Below are 23,765 nucleotides of genomic sequence, written 5' to 3'. Positions count from 1 at the left end.
AGTGGAACAGCTACTCCCCTTCCTGCTGGCGTAGTTTTCCTCCAAGATCACCCTGCATGTGATTGAAGCTTTCTTTTCTGAAGCCAACGGGTACAGCTCATCAACCATTTCAATCCTGAATCCACAGAGGCTGCTCTCACCTGTCACAAGACTCCTTAGGAGGTCTGCCTTTCTTTCCCTTTACTTTGCTGATACCACTAGTGAATCGACACTTAAAATCCATGAAAGACTCTTTCTATCTTCATCTGTCAGTGAGGACTTGGTTTTGGTGGCAGTCATAGACTCATGGAATGGTTTGGGTTGGAAGGGACCTTTAAAGGTCATCTAGTCCAACCCCCTGCCACGGCCAGGAACATCTTTCACCAGACTAGGTCACTCAAAGCCACATCAAACCTGGCCTTGAACATTTCCAGGGATGGGGCATCCACAGCTTCTTTGGGCAACCTGTTCCAGTGAAGAACTTCTTCCTTTTGTTCAATCTAAGTCTACCCTCTTTCAGTTTAAAACCATTGCCCCTTGTTCTGTCACTACTGATTCTGTCACTTTAAGTCTCTCTCTGTTATCACTAGGACAGAGCTAGATCTTTACTGCAAGCTCTTGTCTACTTCCCAACAGGCTTTTCCCAGAAGTTCAAATCCATGGTTTTGGCCTAACGTTGTATTCATATTCTGTCCAACTCAAGAAATTATCTGCCTGTGTGCTTTCTTATACCAGCTGATGCAACTTTCCTGCCTATCTTGGATGCCAGGCAGGTGCTGGCTTTTTTTTTTTTTTGTTGCTCTTGGTTTTATATTAGGCAGAAGGGATCCTTTAATTTCTTTGTGTCTGTACCTCGACTATCCCCAAGCCCTGAAGCATTCCTGAGGCTTACAAGTGGGGTCCTACTCTGGCCCTGTAAGCTCTGGTGCGTAAGCCAGAGGTGACAAGCAGCGTGACTGTACACACTGATAAGCACTTGACAGGTAATGAATAGTCGCTGACCAACGGCTGGAGCTCACTGACGTACTGCTCATAACACATCTTTCTACTCGTTTCTCTCAGGACAGCTGGAGACTATGGGAGCCACTTAGCACAGCAATGATAAGTGGGACTGGGGAGCAGAGGATGCATCTCATCTCTATTTCCACAGCACGCGGTGCAAGCTCCAGCAAACGTAGTGGAGACAGCAACACCCACAGTGGAAGTACAGCCTGCCATGTTCCTCTAGGTGCTTGCAATGCGGAATCCCTTCACTTCTGCAGTTTAAGAATGACCAAAATCCCCCAGGAAAGCTATCCAGGATCACATCCTCTTAAGAGCTGATTTTTTAAAAGGTCACTATGCCTCTAAACCATTAAGCAGACATTTCTTTAAGCGTCTACACAACAATTAGAAAAAAAGCCCAAAGCAGCACAGATTTGTAGCTGTGTCTGAAGAATACTAGAAATTATTTCAAATGTCGCACTCAGCAGCCACCACTTCCAAGACTATGGACAGCAGCAGGTAAGGCTTGCTTAAATACAGTCACTGAGTAGCTGTTGGCAGCTAAGCCCAACAGTTCCCACGCACTCCTAACCAGATGAGCAGCATTGCTTCCTCCCGCTTCAGAGACATTTTACGCAGTGAAAATCCAGTCATTACTCTACCAAAGCTTTTATGTGTACCTGATAGTCCAATGCTTCATCAGAGCACTAGGTTTGCTTTGTGAGCAATAATTCCTTGCCTGCCCATTTAGATTTCAGGAACACCAAAGAAAAAGTGCCCTTCCCTGTGGACTCTCCAGACTAGGTAGGGAGCAGACCATGGACTGGATGAACAGTAGCTACCTGCTCCTACTGGCCAGCTTTCCTGAGGACACACAGCTGCGCGTGGCTGTCTAAACATATATAAACGGAATAAAGATTCTGTCTGCACCACAGCACATCCAACAAGTTGCCTGTGTTGGGAGCAGCAGGTGTTCCATGTTACAGGTGACTCCCGAGATGCCTACCCTAAGGGAGAGAGTATTTTCCTGTAGCAATGCAGACATGGGCTTTCCATCACAGAATGGTCTGACCTCTGCTCAGATCTTTACAGACCCAAGTATTAAATATTCTCTTAAATGAATATGTGACAAACTGAGATTTCATTTTCCTCTGCACGGTTACTCGAAGAGTAAAAATGAACAGTACCACACGTCTCCTCACTGATCTGCCTTCTCCACGACAGCAGAGTTACCGGTGCCATGATTCATCCTCTGTCACTCTGAAGTCTCCTGCTTCGAAATACGCAGCTGCGCATCCTTTTGTATTCTCGGTATAGCAGCGGTGTATATAAGCACGGAGTTGGTATTGTTAACCAAGATCAACGTACTAATGAAAAAGGAAGCAATTTTAAGTAATTGGGTTTTTTTAATCCCTATTATCCGTATTTCATTAATCTAGAGATAAAACTAAGAAAGCAGTTCTGCTTGTTGTGATGTCAGTTTTAATGTAACCTTTGTGATTAACAAAACGAGACAGCAATTAAACAGCGATCAAATTAGTCTTTATTGGTTCATTATATATAACACCTCTAAGGAAACTGCCTGGAAATGTAAGGGTTGGATCTTTTGTCCCACGGTACCACCAAACAAAACTAACAGCGAAAAGTGACAGGCTATTGCATGAATATTGATGTACACAGCAGAGGGGATAACATTCTAACAGAAACCCTTAAAAAAGGGTACTTTAGTTTTGTTTAACCAAAATTAGTATTTAACAACAAATACAGTTTTCTGCAAAAGTCTTACACTGCCACATGCAACCCCCCTGTTACTTAAGTACATCCTGTTTGGGCACTTTTAAGTTTTTCCAGCGTCTCAAGATTACTTTGTATTTTTCACTTTCAGTTTTGTTCAATACTTTTTTCAAGACTACTCGCATTACTACAGCGGCTCCTGTTTCTTTATCTTCACCTACTATGAGATCCAGCGTGTCACCAAGTTTCACCTGGAAACAGAAAGAGAAGATGAGTGACTATAAACATTCCCCGGGGAAAACAAATTCCTGCTGTTTATGTACTATTTAAATTTTGTTCCTTTCTTCCTATTTAATATTCTAATCTCACAGGAAAGGTGGAAGGCAGGCAGCACTAGACCCGTGATAGATCCTGCAGCTATGAACTTTTAGGAAAGCCCTGGCAATAAGCAAATGTCTCATGACTTTCTCTGCCAAGAGCTTTACCCTTCCTGTTCTACAACCAACACTTAACTCTGTGAAAAAGGTGTCATGTAGTACGTTTTTATTCCTGAAGGGTGTTTCCTGCCAATCTTTTCATATCTATACAGACACAAAACAGCAAAATGCAGAGTTCTCCCTCCTTCCTTTAAAACAGTTTGAAGCACTTTAAGAAACAGAGTGCTGGTCAGCTGCTTGCACTCCTTTCAAAAGCCACAAAAGCGGTATGCCTCTCAAAAACTAGCCTTAGCTTTAGGGGATCAGGAATTAAAACTTCTCTTCTTTTTGCCGTTTGCTGACAGTAACCACCACCTAGGATCACCCTCACATAAAGGGTGGGTGGAAGTACATTTGTCACCATTCTGGTGAGCTCTGTTGTGAAAGACTTCGGCCTGCAACCCTTCTGGCTCTGCCCCTACCTGTGTTCCTGCGTGCTCTGTCACAGATACAATAACCTTTCCTGAGCTCAGGAAACCTTTCTATCAAACTTTCTCTTTTTTCTTTAATCACGTGCCCACTCCACCAATATCTCAGATTTAATCATTCTTACTCCACCAACCTCGCATCTATCATCACTTCCTTCGGCAAGTCCTGTCCTTGCTGCCGTCTGCCTTCTCCTGACTTTCAGCCTTAGATTTTACTCTCCAACACCACAAGTCTCCTGTCTGCCTTCGGGAATAACACCTTACCCAGGGAATCGCAGCCACACACACACAAAGCTGGAAGTGGTGTTAGCAATGCTATTCATTCACCTTTGCAGAGCGATTTAGAGGGAAAAGAACAGGTCATGCCTTAGTTATTTTCTTGTACTGTATTAAAATATTTAAATTTTAAAAAGTCTTACAGTTCTACTTTTCTTCCATAGTTTTTCTCCATTCAGCCTGAGTTCATTATTGTAGAATGCATCTTCTACTTTACTGAAGAAAAACAAGGTTTTATTGCATTTACAGCATGCAGCAGACCAAATGCAATTGTTTCTTTGCAGATACACAAGAACACCACTCACGTGCAAGACACATTTCCACAACTCTAACTTGCGCATAAAAGGCACCTTTATTTAAGGTCAGGACAGACCTGAACTGGAAGTAAAGAAAAAGTCTTTCATAGACATTAAATGAAATAATAGAGTACAGTTGCTCTGTGCCACAGGTGCAAAGAACAAAAAGCTGTTTCTAAAGACCTGTCTCCTGAATATCTGGCAAATAATGTCCCCCCTCCTGCACCAGCCAGATTAATAACCTTTAATTGATCAAGTTACACTAATATTCTGTTCTAACAACAGTGCAATATGAGGCTTCCGCAGGTTGCATTAGCTCAAACATTACCAGATATTTATCAACTGCACATTTACCTGTTTGACCTAGTACCTTAGGCCTATACTTAACCTCACCTATTTCCACAGCCATTAAGTAGCATATTATTTTATTCCCTCAATCTCAAATTAGATCTTTCTGTATTACTTAGTACAGCATTTTGCATTTTCTTCATGTTAATAGTAATTGATAGAAAACGCCTCCTCAGCAATCTTAGAAATACTGTAGATAACAAAAAACAGAAAACAAGCTGTTTCAAAGGAGGTAAGATGAAACACACAAGAATACTCAAACATCCAAAACGTATTTTAAACAGGTAAAATAGCTACACCAAAACCCCCTCAAATACTGAGTTATTCCAGCAATAAAAAGGTATAAAAACTAAAATTTTAGATGCATGACATCTTTCTCATCAGCAGGTTGGTTCTTTCTTTCATACTTACTTTCTTGCAACGTCTAGACCAGCTTTCATGACCACATCATATCGAAGAGACTGCACTACTTTTTCAAGGTCCTTGTAATCTTTTACTACGTTGGGGTCATTTTCAAATTCATTTTCCAAATCACTTTCCTCTTCATCTTCATCCTCTTCTTCTTCTTCTACAGTTTGTCTGCTCCTTTTAGAACTTTTGTTACTTTTGTTCCGCAGAGAAAGTACTGAGATATACTCTGGAGAAAGTCTTAGTGCACAGAGTTTTACTGGGGAAAAGCTTAAACATCTTCTGTAGTTTACTGTGCTTGCTTGACAGCTACAGAATACATTTCTCCTCCAAGAGAGATACAGTTTATTAGAGGGAAATTTCTCCCACAGTCCAAACCAGATATTTAGTTTTCTAAAAGTAGTGACGGGGAGTCTGAAGCCAGTCATAGCATACCCTAAAATAAAATAAACATTCATATGTAAAAATTAGCAACTGCTTTGACATTGGAAGGATTTTTCTAAGTACAGCACAACAGTTACTACAAAAATATGATTATCTACTTCCCTATAGAGCAATGCATCATCTAAAAGCACAAGGCTCTACTGGCTTTATGATCTTTCTCATCGCTGTCCACGATTACAAAAAGCTGAAACACCAGAAGAAAAACAAACACTAAAAACTCCAGTGGAACACTCTGTTCTCAATTCCTTTTCTGTTGTTTCATATTAACCATCCAAACACACTTGTGGCATTTTCCTCCCTACATCAGAAATACAATTCAGAAAAGATACAGAAACAAACTTAACTATGCCATAAAAAGCATAGAGAATAAGCATTATCATGACTTATTTTCAATAAAAGCAACTTGCTCAATAACGCAAGTGAGTAAACCCCCAGAAGAGTCAAAAGCTGCTTCGCTTCAGTCTCCGCTCAGGCCACAGCACTCCTGCGTGGCAGCATGCTGCCCAACATTCCCGTTTTTCTGAACGGCAAACGGCAGAGAGAAATTCTGGAGAAATAACGCTGCTCTGTGTACTGCAACAGGACTGATGCCAGCAACAGCTGCCTCCTCTGCAAGCTCCCCAGTCCTGCTCCTTTCTGGGGCCATCTCTAACCTGGGACAGGTGGGTGGAAACACTCCCCCAAAACCCAGATGTCCTTCAACACTCTTAGAAATCGATTTACAGTCCTTCCTAGCTAGGTGGAGCGCTGGCTTTTATTGTGGCCTTATGCATGCGGAAACACGTGCTGACTTCAGGAGACTGGAGTTTGTTTCCCCTGCACCCAAGTGAACTCTGCCAAAACCTGAATGCGGAGGGTTGGGGGGGGGGGGGGGGGGGGTTTGGAAGAAGGCCAATTAGTGGCCATAGGAAAATAACCACAACTCCCTTGGCTTTTTTTTTTTAAGTTTAAATTATGTGAACTTAAAATATACGACATACAGTTTAAAATTTCGGATGGTGCAAAACCCACATAAGACTTACGCCTCTCCTCAGTCTGGAGGCAAATTCCTAGAACGGTTATTTGAATGTGTACACAATTATTATTGCTTATTTTTAGTGCTCGACCTTACTCTGCTCTCCAGCGGGCAGAAGCGGCGGCGGAGCCAGCCCCCGCCAGCACGGCCCACGGCACGGCCCGAAGGCGAAGGGAGGCCTCTGCCCCTCACGAAACCGGAGCGCGGACAGGGACTCACCCACCCACCCCCCGCCCGCCCGGGGGGACACGGGGCTGACCGCCGCGGAAGCCCGCGGAAGCCCGCAGCCCCGCCGACGCCAGCTTTCGCGGCGGGGGCCCGCAGGCCGCCCCGGGGCCGGTCCCTGCCCCCCCGTCACGGCCCTGGCTGGCGGGGCCGGGCCGGGCCAGCCCCGGCTGCTCCGGCCGCTGCCCGAGCGGAGGCCGCGGCCCGCAGGCCTGGCCGACGCCCGGCCCCCCGCAGCTCCCCCGACCTTGGAGGCGCGGCGGTGCCCGCCGCTGCCCCGCCCTTGCCAGAGGGGAGGCCCGGGGCGCGGCGAGGCGCGGCGCCGTTACCTGGGTCCCGCGGGCGCCTCGGGCCCCGGCCTGCCGCTGCCGTCCCCGTGCCGCCGCTCGCAGGCCGGAGGCGGAGCCGCCTCAGCCCGGGCTCGGCGCCCTCTGGCGGGGCCGGGGCCCGGCGGACTGGCGGCGGGCGGGACCCGCGCCTCGGGGCGGGAGGGTGAGGGCGGGGAGCCGAGCTGCAGCTGCCTCTGCCTTTCTCCCGTGCCCGCCGGCGCCCGGGGAAATGCCTCCAGCAGGTGGTGAAACTTCCTGACCGCTAATTAATTGGAAAGGCTTGGCCGTGACCGTCTAATCCGAATCCCTCTGTGGCCTGGGTTTCCCCTCTCTTTTATCTTTGTTACTTTCCTGCACCTCGCTCTGTGCCTCTGAATGCTCTGCTCAACATTTGGGAAATTCTCTACATCCATTAAAAAAAAAAAAAGGCGGGGGGGGGGGGGAACAAAACGCAATTCCATCAGATTGGCAGCGCCTTGCCCTGATGGAAATGGCTGTGCAAGGCTCAGGATGATTTTGGCAGATGGGAGAGCTCTTCAGCTTCGAAGTTCTGCTTTAAAACGCCCATCACCTCACCTGACAGACCAGTCCTCCCCTGGAAAATCATCCGCAAATGGGCAAGCCGTGTAACTGTGGAGCCACTGCTGCACAGCAGCTGCGCAATTAGCCCCGGCATTATAAGTGATTGCTTAATTTTACACCTGTATAAACTTTGCCATAAAACACTTGAATGAGAGGTTTTTATGTCAGAGATATTTTGTAATGGAGCAGTTCCTTGGCAAGGCTATTTCTCCTCCTCAGAAACCTTACTGGGAAGGAAGCTGCAAACATCTTTACATATTTTTGAATGTTCCCGTGCCCGGTTCTGTGAGATTCTGACCAATTTCAGTTGGGAATGTAGCTGTTAGCTTTTTATCACTTTTCTTAAAATATATACACATTCTTACTGAGGAAAAAAAATGTTGGTAAGAATAACTTTCTTGAATTCATAGTGGCACATACTGAGTCAGAACAGAAATTAATGTCTGAACAGCGGGGATTCCCTGAGCAGAAATGCCACCTCATTTATGGGGGGAAAAACCCACACCCAAAACCCAATAAAAAACCCCCAAACCTAGCTTTCCATACACTCGATTTTCTTCAGAGCTCTTAGAATTTGATTTGTCTCACATAGGATTAAAGACATGCTCTAACTTTGCTAAGAGTGAAGATAACTTACCCTTAGTAAACCAAGTTGTAAGTGCTAGTGCCTTTCTAGGTTAGTCGGGCATTACACATCGTTATTGCACCTTCATATTGACAGGTGAGCTAAAGAACGTGCCTGAAGTCGCTCTGTCTTTTATATTCTTTAAATATGATGATATGGTGGCATCTGACAAAACCAAAAAGTAATCACTTCATCATTCAGTGTCCTTTCTTGTGGGCCTTACAGTTTGCAGAAGGTGAGTAGCGTGGCACTCAAACAGGCCCGTCTCCAGGCACAGAGGAAATGTAGCTCGGACATCACAAACAGGCATTGTGCATCTGATTTATCTCATCATTGCGCAGCTCCAAACAGAGGCATCACCTCTGTCACACTTGCTTCGTTTTCTAGTCCAGCTACGTGGTACTAGGAAGAAGGTACAGCGTGTCACTACTACATCTCAGTCACAAAAGCAGATGCTTACCAAGGTTTTTGTTAGGATTCCTTCAGCCCTGGACTGTAGAGGAACTTCAGTGTCACACGGGGTCTCCTTGTCATCAGATTCCTTCCATGGCACAGAGTGAGAGGGGCCAGGAAAGCACTTGTCTTTAAGAATTGTACTCTAGTGGTGTGAGGTCTTGGCAACTCCCAACCTGGGTCATTAAGTGCATTTTTTCATATTAAATGAAGTTAATATTCACCAGTCCTACTTCAGTTATATCTGAACTGTAATTATAACCAAAACATTCTGATGGGGTGGAGACCACAGTCTCATTTTCCTCTTCTTCCAGTTTACCATCAGATGGCAGCGAATAGCTCCCTCTCAAAGCTGCCACAAGCTCGGGCTGTGCTCTGGAGAGGCGTTGCTCAGACACAGGCTGGTCACACGTGTATCTGACGAAGGTGCTCTTTACGCTGCTTCCAGGTGCTTTGAAGCTCTTCTTGGTTGCAATCATATGACAGCTCAGCAACATACAGTCAAAAGTTTCAGCTTTGGTAAGAAACAGTGATCACTCATTTCTGGCAGATTAGTGGTGGGCTCTGCATCCTTTTGAAGTTAGGGTGAGAAATTAGTCTGACCAAGACGTATTTTTTCCTCCCATGGCTATTCTCATAGAGTCGCTGCATTTTTTTTTCAGTGGAGTTATCTCCTGTCTAGGAAAAGTAATTTCTCTCTTTTATGGTTTATGGTTTTCGTATTGTCTGTTTCAATTTACTCCCTATGATAGTCACTCACAAGGAGATTAGTCTTTTAGTTTGGATAGCTCAGAGAGAAAAATTCTTAATAGCTTTTGACTTGTATGTTGAAATCTGTGATCGGAAATTCCCCCCCTCACTCCCCACCTCCACTGCCTACGTTTTTTTGTTACCTTTATTTCCCTGTGGGGTCAGTCAAGTGGCAGCAGTAGATCTGCTGACACTCATTGCATCTCAAAATAAAGTCAAGAGCACCATGTTGCCATTCCAGCCCATTCCAGCGAGTAGCTCTGACTAACACTGCAACGCCATCTCACCAGATTACTTGTCACTGCAGCATTACCTTGTTGGAACCACACACCTTTTAAATTACACTGCTTGTTTCAAGGTGCGCTGAGGAGGTGACTGGACAGTGTCCCATGCATCTTTATGCAGCCTGAGAAAACAGAGCGTCCCTGTGTGAGCACCATCATTATGTTTGCCCATGTTCATTTGAATAATGAGCTAAATCTCCCTGACTGCTAATTTATCTCTTCCAGTGTTCCACACCTATTGTAACTGCTTAGATGTTCTCTTTTCTTAGTCCATAGTCTGGAGACAATGCCTCTAGCTTGTTGTTTGCATTCATTCTGTGACCAAATAATCCTGCCATCTCTTCCTCTAAAGCACATCTCTGGAAACTAATCTCTCATCCAGCAGAAGCTCTTCTCCTGACCCTTCCACTGCTGCCTTTTCAGTTGGCACACTGCTCTAAACAGGTTTCCCTTTCTTACACACTTACCCATATCATCCACTGTGCCATTTTTACTGTAAAACATTGATTTAATTCTCTTCAGGATACCTTTAATGTCTCCAACGCCCATGTGCACTGAAACTTGGCTCTTTCTCTCTCCCCATACGAACTTTTTGTGTTGCTATTTCATTTCTTGCAGTAACAACCACATTATGAACTTCTGTCCACTTTTTCCTGCAGTCACGTTGGTGTCCTGCACAGAGAATCCCTTTCCAGAAGTGAGCGAAGTCTTTGCTTGCAGCCTACTTTTTCCTTGAAAACTCATCCTGGACATTACAGATGGATAATTAGATGAGTAAGGTAAGGTGGATGAGTTTCAGGTATTGTTTTGTATTTCTTTAAGTGATGGAGATATAGGCACTTGCTAAAGTAACATTGGGGTCTTTTCCCCCACTGTTTTCACTAGCTGACTAATTTGGCTTTTGTTTGCCTATCCTCTTTTACAGTAGAAGGCCACATTGAACCATAATGAGAAAGAAAATGGAGGTGGGCCGTGTGGACTGATCTGACCAGTGCTGAAGCAGCTGATAGAGGCCACTCTAATAACTCAGAGCATGGCGACCCACCTAAACCAGAAATACACACCTTCCTTGCCAGTGAAAATCGGTGTTACATCAGTGGTTAAGCAAATGGGAGGAAACCAGCGAGTAACTTCCGTCAGTCAGCCTGGTATTCAATATGGCTACTCGGAGATTAAAGGCTCTTCAGCTCGCCCAATCTGGGGCAATGAGATTTGTTTGTTTGTTTTTCCCTGACTTTCTTGTTTGCCAATTATCTAAAACATGATTTTTTTTTTCTGTAGGAAAAGTTAATGTGCTGTTTTCGAAGCTGGGCTCTCAGACTATCATTCATTCTGCAGTGAACATGCTCAGGTCCTGCTGGTTTTGGTTGCTGCTCTAGGATTTATCTAGGTACCACTAACAGTGGGTGGTGAATGCAATAAAAAGGAAAAGCAATCAATTAAGCATTTGTTATTTGAACCTTACTTATTAGCCATAAAGCTACACATTCCATGAGCAAATGTTAATTAGTTTGAATTATTTGTTTACTTCTGTGTTTCCTCTGTGTTCTCCTCAGATTAATGACTTTACTATTCAGAATATAATGTTCTTTCTCTAATTGAAAGTAGCTAATTCAAGATACATGCATGCAAATCTAATGTAATTATTTTCCAATGAGGAAATTTAGATTGTTCCTCCATCTGTGTACAATGAAAGTTTTCTTGGTTTTAAATTATGCTTTGTGTCATGTTTGCTTTTAAAAGCAGAAAAAAGGGCTGTTCTAAGTACTTCAGCTTCCATTGTGGCTAAAGGACAAAGTTGCCTCATCAGCATTTATAAACATGACTGCATTAGGAAAGCAAAATGTATCTGTAGGTTTCAATACACCTTTGGTACTAAAAAAAAATAATATAAACAAAGGGTGGAATAGGGAGGGATAGAATGTCAGAATAATCATCACATCGTAGGAAGATACAGGATGATCTGTCTCCCAGGCAAGTGTGTCCTTGCAACACTTGCTATTTAAGCTCTGGGTGTTCTCATCACTAGGTGACCACTCCTTCTCTGCACCTTGCCTAATGATACCCTGTGACAAAGAGTTCACCATCTAAAAGATACATGAAGTCTTAGCACTCTTAGTGATACACGATACCTGTTTCCTATCAGCAGTTAATCTTTTCAAATCCTAGACTAGTCCCTTTTCCCATTATGAAGCAGGAAGAAGAGCTGCTCTACCTTCTAGAACTTGACCATTTATGCACCTTTTAATCCTATTAGTTCTTATTTTATCTTCTAAAATAAACAGCTCCAACTTTCTCTGTTCCTATTTATCAGATTTCTCCATGGTTCATTTTTGTTACCTTGTTATCGCTCCCTGTCCAGTACTCAAACTAGAAATTACCCAGAAAAGGTTACAAAAGAATAAGTACTTCAGGATGCCGTGCAGCAGCCAGCATTCCATGACTAGGAATGAATTCTGAAGCTCCCTTTTTGTATAGGCTATCTTTTTGACAACTGTGGATAAAAATCTGCCCTGTCTAGTGGCAAAAAAGAAGGCAGTAAGTAAAAATAAAAAATAAGCAAACAATAACAAACAAAAAGGGGAAACAGAAGAATATTAGATTCAAATTGCAAGATACAGATTTTCGATGCTTCTCAAGAGAAGATAAAGACTTCCACTGTTATCAGAAAAAATGCTTGGCAGGCAGGACTAAAAACACAGATCTTGAAATGTGTCAGGGACAGAAGAAATCCCAACAGTCATAAACTAATGATGATGGTTAAAATGATTAATAAGGATGCCGAGATTTTCAGTGAACACTTTTTCATATGTTTGGAAAAAAGCAGGATGAAGTAGTAGTATAATATCAGGATAACTGACTAGCTTTTCATCCACTAGCAGGAGAGGTAATGCAGAACATCACACCCAATGGGAGAAATCACAGTCTTACAGAGCTAGCACTCATGCTAATGGTAAGAAGAACTTGGTTACACTAATTGCAATTCGTAATAAGTCTTATCATGGAAGGAAACTTCAAGGAGATGGTAAAAGTGCTAACATTGCACTGTTGTTCAAGAAATTGAGTGAGATATCTCCAAATTGCATCAGACCACAAACATTATGAAGCTGCTGCTGCAAAAAAAAAAGAGACAAATTTCTTCATCAGCTGATCAACAGAATTGTTGAATGCTGAACTCTCAGCACAAGTAGAGCATGCTACATTGGACAACATGATCTAATGAAGACAGATTTCAGAGAGTACAAAGGGAAGTGACAAAAATGCATAGAAATCCTCTGAAGAAAGGTTGAAGGAACTGAACCTGTTCCTCAAAATATGGGAAAACATAGTGGCAAATGTCTGAGCTAATCATCTACACTCTTTTGATAGTCAGTGAAGAGATGTAGGCATCTCCAGGGTGTGATTAATCTGTTTCAGATATCTATGTTGAAACAAGACAAACTACATCGTAGAAGCACTCGTTTCCCTTCATCATCTATCAAGCGTTTCCAGGGAGACTCACTTAGATGTAGACGGCTGCTGTCATGTGATCCTTCCTTCCTCCTCTCAATGTGAAGCGCTTGATACGTTTTCAACCAGTAAACACTTTGTTAGAAATCTGGCCATCATTATTATCAGTGTGCTTTACTACGGTGATGTAATAAATCATTACTTTAAATTTGCAGCAAAGAAGACTTTGTATTAAGAGAAATGTTCTGCAAAGATAGTTTGGCAAAGAAGCAGAAGGCCTATGGGCTGTGGAATACCCTTCACTGTTTTTTTTTTTTTCTGAGAATGATGTTTAAACCTGCCTCAAATCAGAAGATGGACAAAACTACCTTTGATCATTTTTGCTTCTTCATGTCCATAGACCTGTTCTCCAACAGGTTCTCATGAGTTGAAGGAAAGCTCTGTCTTGGTTTTGTCCCATACCAAGTAGCATGATCCCAAACAATTCCTGAGCATGATTCAGAGGTTGGCCCAAGCCAGGGACAACTACTTACCGACAGGCAGTTTAGATTCAACCACCCTTTTCTGGAGGCTGGGAGAGTTTAATAGTATAGACGTGGCTAGACACATCAGTTGGCCTCAGGGCCAAAGAACAGGCTGTGCTACCATTTAATTTGTTTGTATTGATGTCACCCTAGAGTTTGGTTGACTTAGAGAGAAAGGTGTGCTTTCAAGCAGATCTGAAACCACACCTAATTGTGTAAGCTGACACCATCCCTTGAAGTCTAGCCAGAAGTGAAAAGATCCATGGATATTAGGGCAGCAACTCTTAAACATTTCTTCTTGAGACTGTTTCTGGAATCACAATTTCACTTCTGCTCAAACATCCAGGCTAATGATTCCAGGGCTGGAAAACATGGTTTTGTTTACTCCCATAACTATATACCTCTAATTATGTAGCCTGATGCTTTTTGCCTCTGATCGACACAGAAGGGAAACAGTGGCACTGATGGAATCCTGGTGTAATGAGAGTCTGGACCGTGGCAGCAAGGCCCACGTCTGGAGACGTGTATAGCTGAATCCAATCGAGTGGAGATTTACAGTGCCACCAGTCACACCTTCCATTAAAAGGCCTACTAACATAATATTAATATAAACCCTCCACTGGAAGAGGGAAGGTAATCCTCGATATATATTTCAAGTTCTTACCCAAGACACATGCTAAACAGCTTTGTCCAGTTGTCTAAAATCAGTTTCAACCAGCCAGCTCCCATCAGCTTTTCAGTCTTGTTCTGCAATGATACTGAATGTGCACCCCTAAGGAAGGGTGCTTCAAAAAAGCTGGCAAGTTCTGATTATATGGCTGGAGCTCTGATGCTGCTGCAAGATAGGTCCTTTCTGCTAAACAAGCAGCAAGAGAAGAGCCAGCCTAGCGTATGAAAAGACAGTGTTCCTATACAGTAGAAAATATTGACCTGAGTTTCTCAAGGCAAAATCCATATGGCAAAAAAGGACATGAAAGAAACTTACCACCAGATGGTGTCAGCATAGCTCAGCATGTACAGGCTAGTCTATCGCGCTGGAAAGCTGGATTTCTCTCTTCAAAGTTCTCCTTTGAAAAAAGATGGAGTTCTAACACATACATGCATAACATGGTCACAGATGGGGGTTAACCAAAATAAACCATAATATAGGTCATACCTACAATCTAGGTATAACCCAGGTGAGTACTGAGGGCTGCAGTGCACTCTAGCATGAGCTTAAAATGGGTGAAGAGCCTGGAATGGGCAATAAGTTCCAGTCTATGTACAGCCAAGGAGAGTGAAGAGCTGGATGGGAGCACAGGATCCAGCGATTCTCATTGGTAGTTGATGCTCCTAAAATATTTAAGCTCAGACGGATCAAGACTGGCAGCAAACAGTAACAGTTTACAAGAGTAAATTAATGGTTAAGTCAAAATGAGTTCTCATGAATTCCACTCAATTCCCTTATTTTGCTAAAGCTTGTCCAAGTTTAAACACATTACTTACACATCTCAGAGATTACTTCTCTGCTTCTTTTTATAGATGACTATTTTTTTTTATTTTCTGCCAGTCATTTTAGCTGATCTTGTTTGCTAATGCATTATACAAAGCAGCACACGTTTTGCTTATGATTGCTAGATTGGAAGTTATGACTGTTGCAAAGTTCAACCAACTTAAAAGTCACTGGTGGAATATACAGATGAACTTACATTTAACCTGAAAGATCAAAGTAGTTTTCTCCCTTCTCTTTGTCAAGCTTTCTCATCAAGTATTATGTATTTAACGGGGAGAGGTGCTGAGTAGTATTCTGACCTAGAAAAAAATAAAGGAAGCAGAACAATGAGGAGTTAACAATAATATTTAAGAATGTATCTCAGCATCGTGAAAGCTCTTAGAGCACACTGCTGTCAAGGGATACTTAATTGAGAGAGTATATTGTCTTTTCTGACAGAAAAAAAATCAGAAGTGCCTTTTGGCCACCAGATAGCAGTGCTTCACTTTGTACAGTTCTCAACTCAATTACAGTGTTTCTCATCTCGTAGAAAAATCCATATATTGGGTTCTGGTCTCTTGCTCAGATACATCTTTCACAGACTTCATCATAGACTTCAGCTGAAAAAAAAGTAAAGATTTTGGAATTAAGTGTGCTGATGATTTATGTCTTCAAGAGGAATCAATAATATTGCAGCTTTCCTGAATGGTGAGAGTGGGTTGTAGAAATATAGTGGAATGTAGGCATTATAATTATAATTTCCACTGACAAAAGTTTCAAATAAAATCTTGGGCTTAAAATATTTTTAGCGCTTCTTCCCTGCTGCCAGTACATTTCCTTATTTGCATTAGTATTTCAGGAATATTTCAGAAAGGCATGTTTTTTGGCCTCAGAACATAAACTTAACATAGTTTTATTATTTCAGTAATTTATCATCTCTGCCAAATGTTTTAAAACTTCTGCATTTTTCTTTATTTAAAAGGAACAGACTTTATAATATTATTAGCAAAAGTAAAGATACCCCCATTTTCAATGAAACTCGTTAAAATGCTAAAAGTGCAATATTCTATATAATGATAATTAGCAGTTGTATAATGCTGTGTTGGCTCATGTCACCTTACAAGAACTGTGGATCATCCTTATTTTTTATGTAGTTCCAGACCTCAGATAAGATAAGGTGCACTGGGTAGAGAGAATGGGAAAGGCCATCTGATATGAGTTATTCTCTCATTCTCATCTGTCCCTGCTTTGACATTAACTTATCTCAGCTGCTGCTTTAACCAGCAACAGCCAGTTAAGATCCCTATGGGATCATGCAACAGCTGTATCACTTCCTTTCCTCCCAAAAAAGGCGGGAGAGATTATAATGGAAACCATTTCTGTCAGCTTTGAGGTAGGATATCTTCACTTTGGCTATCGTAGAGCCCTGACTGGATTCCCTTCCTTTTGCATCTCCTCCAGGGGATCTGGTGTTGGAACAGCCTGAGCCCTCACTTTATCGCCATGATTCACGTGACCTCTCACAGGGAGCTTCGCCTTTTTGCAGAGTTAGGCATGTCTCCTGAGCGAAAAGGTGACCTTCCCTCCCGTTTGCAATTTCATTTTAACTGTGACAACTAAAGCAAACTATTTGCAAGGAACAGTAGAAACAGGAAAATTTTCAGCTTTCTCACCTCTCTTTTAAGTCAATCACAGTTTCAAAGAATCATAGAATGGTTAGAGTTGGAAGGGACCTTCAAGAGTCATCTAGTCCAACCCCCCTGCAAGAAGCAGGGACATCCCCAACTAGATCAGGTTGCTCAGAGCCTCATCCAACCTGGCCTTGAATGTTTCCAGGGATGGGACATCCACCACCTCTCTGGGCAACCTGTTCCAATCTTCTACAACCTTCATTGTAAAAAAAATCTTTCCTAATATCTAATCTAAATCTACCTCCCTCTATTTTAAAACCATTACCCCTTGTCCTATCGCAACAGGCCCTGCTGAACAGTCTCTCCCCATCTTTTTTATAGGTCCCCTTGAGGTACTGGAAGACCGCTATAAGGTCTCCCTGGAGCCTCCTTTTCTCCAGGCTGAACAGCCCCAACTCTCCTTTTCTCTCTTCTTATATTGCTATAATAATGAAAACCTATCTTCTGCTAACCAGCTTTCAGCAGACAACGAGAGGATGTTCAGAGACATAAGACCCTCCATTTGATGACTATTCCCATAGTTGCTCTATAGATGGACTATGCCTCTAATAGTTAGGAACTGGACTCTAACTATGACCAGGGATTTATAAAAAAAAAAAAAACAGGGAAATGTTACTTCAAGAGTCCTTCAGGCTTCATGTAGCTCTCAGATCTCTCATCTCGGTACAGAATAAAGATTGATATTTTGGGTGGCACAGCTTGCAAAATGCCTTTATTCCTGGAAAAACAAAGTAATTGTAGCTCTGTCAGGCATTCTGAAGCAATTAGTGTGGGACTTGGTTTAAAATTACATATTTCGCCTAACACAAGTCCCAGCATTCAGTTCAGTGGTGCATCATTGACTGTGCTTTGGGACCGAGTTGTAGCAATGCCCTCGGAAACTTCTGGAGAGCAGTCCTGCCCCTGCAGAGGGCAAATGGGCTACGTAGAGCTGAACGTGGATATCTCCTCCTCACACTTAGTTCTGAGATAAACATGAACGTGTGCAATCTTGAAGTCCATTGATTAGTCTGAGCTAACAGGACATCTTCCTCTTCTTTTAAATGGAAATAACCACTTTGTCACAATAAAATCAGCACGTCAGTGTCTCTTTTTGCAGTTTATAAAGTGGACAGGGAGTATTTTTATTAATCTGTCTGTACACTGAGACACCTGACTGATTTGTTGAGGCACTGAGAGAGTCTATTTTCAGTCTCCTAAGGGAGGAGATACAATAGTTCCTGTGCCAGAAGCTAGAATCTTACACAGGCAGAGGCTACAGCTGGGAGAACCTTCTGTTCCACTTGTTTACCCAGGTTCCCTACTCTTTAAGAATAATAATAATAAAATATTTAGATCCAAAGAGTGCTTGAAATGGCAACCTGTGGTCTGAAGTCTGAGCAGGAGTGGTATGGCAGCTCTGAACAAGATGGGATCTTATCTCCCTCGCCTTTTCACCCACTGTTGGCATCATTTGGAAATACTTACAGCCTTCTTTGCCTTTCTTTACCCGCTTGTAAGCCCTCAACGAGGGGGAAACCGAGCTCCCGTGCCCGTCGAAGAGAGGCGATCAGGGCTCCCGGAGCAGCGGAGCCCTCCGGGCGGCGGGGCCAGGGGCGGAGGGGGAGGCGGTGGACATGGAAGGGCGGGAGCAGAGGTGTTACGGGGAGGAGGAGGAGGATGAGGAGGAGGGGGAAGGCGGCGGCGGGGCGTCACGTCACGGGAGCCCGCGCTGCCATAAAAAGGCCGGGCGCGGCGGAGCGGTGCATCCCTCTCGCCCGTGGCCACGGCGGCAGGAATAGCAGCGGGAGCAGCGCGGTGGGACAGCAGCGGACGGGCAATGGGGACGGTGCTGGTGGCGCGGCTCGGCCTGGGGCTCCTGCTCCTCGCCCTCCTCCTACCCACGCAGGTGAGCCTCGGGGAGCGGCTCGGCGTTTCCCCGCCGCCCACTCCCTCTCACGAGTGTGAGGAACGGGAGAGCGGCCGCTCCGAGACCCTCCCTTGGCCTCCCCACCCGCGGCGGCGCCCCTCGGTCTCCTGAGAGGCGAGGGGCGGGTTTCTCCTGTGGGGAGCCGTTGGGCGCGCGCCCGTTGGGGCTGCTGCCACCATCTCGTCGCCCGGAGCCCGCCGTGGCGACCCGCCCGGGGCGGCCGTGGGTGGCAGGCAGCTCCTCAGCCTCCGCCCCGGAGCGGCGGAGGGGGCGAGAGAAACGAGCCCGGGCCGCCGTGACTGGGCAGGGGCCGCGCCGCCCGCGGGTGAGCTCGGCCCGCGGCGAGGGAGGGAGGTGGGCTCGTCCCCGCCGGCCGCCCGAGCCCAGCTCCCCGGGACGGCGGTGCCGTAATTACCCCAGTCAAATTGAAAAATAATGGAATTGGAGTTCGCCGCCTTTCCTCCCGTGGGATCCTCGAGGGAAAGCTGTGGGGTGAGCGGCGGCAGAGAAGCGTTCATTGTTCCCCTCGCTGAAAAGAAGGAGAACGATCCCTCCAAACCCGGCTTAGCTCTGGGTTTTCCAGCGGGAGGACAACGAGACCCTGATCTGAATCCTTCCTGGAGCGCGGGGTGCTTTGGGTCCGGCCCGAGGGCTGGGGGCACGGCAGGAGTGGGGGGGTTTCGGGAGACTGGAGGCAAAGGGGTCAGTCTCTTGCTGCTGTGCTGGCCGGCCCTCCCCCGTAGTGCCAAGGTGATGAGCGCTGTGGTGGTTTGCTTTTCTGTAAGCAGGGGAGCCGAGCGGGGCTCCCATATACCGGATTCTAGAGACCACCTTTTGAAAAGGGTCAGTAATATAACATCGTAAAAATAAACAGCAGAGGGATCGCTGGAGATCGTTTTAAATATTTTTCCCCCTCTGCTTTGTCTGTAAGGAGGGGCGTTATCCCTTCTCCCTTGCGCTCAGTGGAGTCTTGCCCTTGGCAGTGATGAGAGCAGGATTGGATCCTTTGGGTGACCGGTATTTGCCGTACGCTCGTGAAGATCTATCTGGGGTCCCATCTACCGTGATGTTGTGGAACTTGGCTCTAAGCCCTTCCTCTTCCACAAAATAATTACCTAGAAACTAGGCTTTCTGTTTAAGAAAGCTTTGAAAATACATAACCAAGTGTGAAACAGCGATGGAGACTTTGTATGAAGACTGAAAAAATTTCAGGGTGGGTTGAGACTTGCCTCAGCTCTAGCTTGTGGGTTATTAACTCTGCAATTCATTATTGATCACTTTTGGACTGGTTTCAACAGAAACTCCCACACAGCGGTTTTTATCCTGCAGTCCTAAATTGCTTCCAGCATGTTGCTGGTTGCCAAAAACCCTAGCTACCAGAAGCTTTACACTATCCTAATATTTTTCTATTATATACTTTTTTTTTTTTCCAGTAGAAAATAATTAAAGAAAATGCTCATGCAATTTTCTAAAACTTAACATTGACTTCATGGCTTCAGCATTGGGGGACTATAATAATTGTTTCTGCTGAAGAAAACTAATTTTCACAGCAACACTAGAAATATGATACAACAAGGACACCTTTTATGGAGAGAATTCTTTATTAAACTAACTGCTCTTCTTTTTAAAAAGAGATATTTGTTTTTACTTCAGCTAACTCTCAGATCTTACCAGAAGGCTCTGGTGTAATACAAGTTTGCTGCCACAGAGCTGAAGCCAAGCTTACTAAACTATGCTCATTTTTGGGGAGCGGAGGATGTGTGATTCTCGCCCTTGTTTTTCATCCTTGTGTATCACGTACTTTTTTTTTTTTTTTCATGGGAGGAAAAGAATACATTAGCTTTGGAAGTTGTTTGTTTGTTTTACCTCTGTGTGTGTAGGAAATAGCTTGATACTGAAGTTACATAGAGTGCACACTTTTGTTCTATTGCTGTCATCCACAGTTATGGGAGAAAAAATTATTTTTTTTGATTTTTTTGCTTTCTGTCAGCATTTTTAAAAATTGCTAATAGTCTTTCCACTGCGTTTCCTATTTGTGTGCTCTAGCAGGCCGATAGGTTATGATTTAATCAGTATAGTTCCCTTGTGTGAAGTTCTGTGGTTCAGTACTACCACAGCAAAATAGAAGACAAGAGAGGCTGAAATATTAAGTCCGCTCACATAAGCCCCACAATTGCTTGAAAGGAATCTCCAAGCCAGCCACAGAAGCAGTATCAATAGTTTCTTCATATTTTTGTTTGTGGTTTAGTCTGCAAAGTCAGTGAATTCATGCAGTTGTCTGAAAGTTTGTGTTTCTTTCTTTTTATTTTTTTTTTATTTTAAGGTTTGTCTTTGCATAGCTTTACATTTGCATTTCTTCTAGTGTGAGGTTTTTTTGAAACCTACTTCTTTATTCTGTCCTTTGTTTTGGTAAAGTGATAGTTATGTAAGAACAGAAAAACACTTAGGAAAATGTTAGATTTATTTGTTTAACAAATCCCTTTCTCTTTGTCCTTAACTGCACAATGAGAGGCATGAGCAATTGTGTGTATCGTATCTGAGTGCTGTGACTGAGTGGTGCTACACATTGTTCATTACTACTAATTTGTCTTCTGTTTAAAAAAAAAAGCAAAATAACAAAAAACCACCTACAAAACCTCATTTTTGTTATTCCCCCCACTGCATTCTAGATCTACTGCAATGCCAATGGAACCAGTCCAACACCTTCAAACAATTCTTCAGCGAGTTCCATTTCTCTGTCAACTGTCACAAATTCAGTGAACAATACCACCACTCAGGGACATGGAAATTCCCTCCACTCAACCACAAGTCTTTTCATTCTCTCAGTTTCTCTTCTGTATTTTTGCTGTTAAGAGACTCTGGCATGGAAATGGCTACCACTCCCCGCCCAGTTTCCTGAACCATCTGAGATGGCAAGATCTCCGACCCAGCATGAAAATAAATCGGTCCAAACTCTACATCAAACCAGCTTGGTTCCACTCCATACTCAAATTAGTACCAGTCTGACCTAGAGAAGCACTCAGTATTCTGACTTTCCAAAGCTAACCAGTGTGAAAAGACTGACTTCAGCAAGGAGGTAAAACAACGAGCTCTTTCACCAAATGAGTTGGAATTTGAAAAACGAGATGGAAGCAAAAAGAGACAGTATTGACAACCCCTGATTTAAAGCTGAGAAGAAATGCAGTATCTGGTAGTAAGGATGGATGATAACACTCCACCAGGAAAAAGGCTAGAGGGTTTACCTAGCATTTAGAATAAGGACTTGAAGATATTTGATTTTTCCATTTAAATTTGTTAAAGTCAACAGGCTCATGGAACCACTAAAAAACACAGAAAAGCTCAAGTGGTTCTGTTTCTCACACAGCCTATACAGTTACAGCCTATGGGTAGTAAGATGTATATACAAGAATCAAGATATCAGTGAAAAAGGTTTCTTCTAGATTTCATTTGTATAAAATTGTTACAAGGCTAAAATAGAATACTAAATTTTTGTATGAATCCTCTTATTTAACTTCTGAGTCCTAACCAAATGGCTAGCCAGGCAAGGGTAGTTTTGAAATGGCTGAAAAACAGTTTTCAGAAGAGTTGAGTTATTTACAGTGGGAATTTGGCATTTTATTTAAATTGTTTGTATATTAAACCATATGTGCCAGAGGATGGAGGTGTGGAAACATTGGGAAAAGTACCAGGAGCTTTTTGTAAATGACGTTCAGACAAAAAAAGTCAAGGGATAAATGTCTCCTCTTTCCCCTGTTTCTCCTCCCAAGTTCTACAAGTTGTATAAATTCTCTTTGCTCCTGGAACTTTCCTTGATTATGAAGGATATTTATGGAATCTTCTGAGTAATATTCTAGTGCTGCTTTTTTTTTTTTTTTGGCACAAGGTGAATAACTTACTGGGGTTTTTTTTGTTTGGTTTTTTTTAAGTATTTTAATTGTGATAGTTTACTTTAAACATGGGCTAATATTTACGGTGGGGAGAAGGAATGGGGAGAGGAGAGCAAAACGCCAAAAATAAAAAATTAATTGATTGGGTGTTTGGAATATGAAGACTGGAGTCTTAATTTAATTGCTGAATTTAAAAGTTACCTTTGTAAATACTACTTTTTAAAAATTTTCTGAATCAAAATTGCTACACTTGCACAGATGGTTTCTGTATCATCCAATACTCTAGATAATAGTTTCTGGTACTTGATCAAAACAAGCTTTGTTGAGGAGGTTCAACTACCTTGATGATAATACCTTGTCAAAAAAAAAAAAAATTGATATGATCACATGTGAGTATACATGATCATATCACTGTGTATAGTTATGTATCTCAGTATAAGATCATGTCAAACATGAGTGGCTCTCTAATTTTTTTTTTAAATACACATCTGTCTTTCAGTTACATTACCAGCAATACAGAGTATCGTATATTAATAGCAAACTAACACAAATTCATGTTGGTGAGTGTACATGGACATTTCCTTTGCTTATCATTTGTATCCAGTAAAATGTTAATGATTGTATTTTTGTGTTTGTGTAATTATGCTTTGATTTATTAGCTACTGATTTTCATTGGAAAAAAAAAAAAAAACAAACCTGTAAATAAAACAGTGGACAGGCAATGCATTCTGGATGCACTTCCAGACACTTCTATGAAAATTTGTAACTTGCCTGCATAAAGTGAATGAACTGTTAAGCAAGACAGTATACGTGATTAAAAACCTCAAGGTCTAGAAATGCTGAAGTGTAATTAGTTTTATTTCTCTGGAAGGTTTATTGACTCTGGGAGTCTGGATTCCACTCGGAAATCAATGAGTGAGATTTAGTTAACATCCCTAGTAACTGTAGTAAGTTTTCTATACTCACTACAGTCCCTTCCCTTTCAAAGTATTATTATGCTTTTGTTTTAGACAAATGGTTCTTAAACAGAGTTCTCCTTTGTTTCTTACTGTGGCAATGAGTTATTTTCCTTACAATGGCTAAAGCTGGTTTTCAGCTTCTGGTTATCAAGTATGTGAATTAACTGCTTGAGGCTTCTGACTCCCACAGACTCTAATACAATAAGAATATCCTAATAATTCCAGTTTCACTATGCAT

The 23,765-nt window shown here is 43.0% G+C and overlaps 2 protein-coding genes across 2 annotated transcripts; one reads left to right on the top strand and one right to left on the bottom strand.

Moving 5' to 3' along the window:
- Positions 1–2,483: 2,483 nt before the first annotated feature.
- On the bottom strand, positions 2,484–7,086 carry MTRES1 (mitochondrial transcription rescue factor 1). Its single transcript, XM_086745776.1, has 4 exons — positions 6,943–7,086; positions 4,933–5,365; positions 4,021–4,093; positions 2,484–2,948 (listed from the first exon to the last, which is right to left on the bottom strand). The coding sequence occupies exons 2-4, from the start codon at positions 5,355–5,357 to the stop codon at positions 2,772–2,774; spliced, it is 675 nt and encodes a 224-aa protein (XP_086601902.1). The 5' UTR covers positions 5,358–5,365; positions 6,943–7,086; the 3' UTR covers positions 2,484–2,771.
- An 11,462-nt stretch (positions 7,087–18,548) lies between these two features.
- On the top strand, positions 18,549–23,405 carry CD24 (CD24 molecule). The gene is made up of 2 exons (XM_086744503.1): positions 18,549–18,660; positions 21,351–23,405. The coding sequence occupies exons 1-2, from the start codon at positions 18,592–18,594 to the stop codon at positions 21,531–21,533; spliced, it is 252 nt and encodes an 83-aa protein (XP_086600629.1). The 5' UTR covers positions 18,549–18,591; the 3' UTR covers positions 21,534–23,405.
- The last annotated feature ends 360 nt before the right edge of the window (positions 23,406–23,765 follow it).

The sequence above is a fragment of the Chlamydotis macqueenii genome, chromosome 3 (assembly GCF_036417535.1).
Source record: "Chlamydotis macqueenii isolate bChlMac1 chromosome 3, bChlMac1.mat, whole genome shotgun sequence".
NCBI lineage: Eukaryota > Metazoa > Chordata > Aves > Otidiformes > Otididae > Chlamydotis > Chlamydotis macqueenii.
The sequence above is the reverse complement of the archived record's forward strand: the minus strand, read 5'-3'. Positions and strand labels throughout refer to the sequence as shown.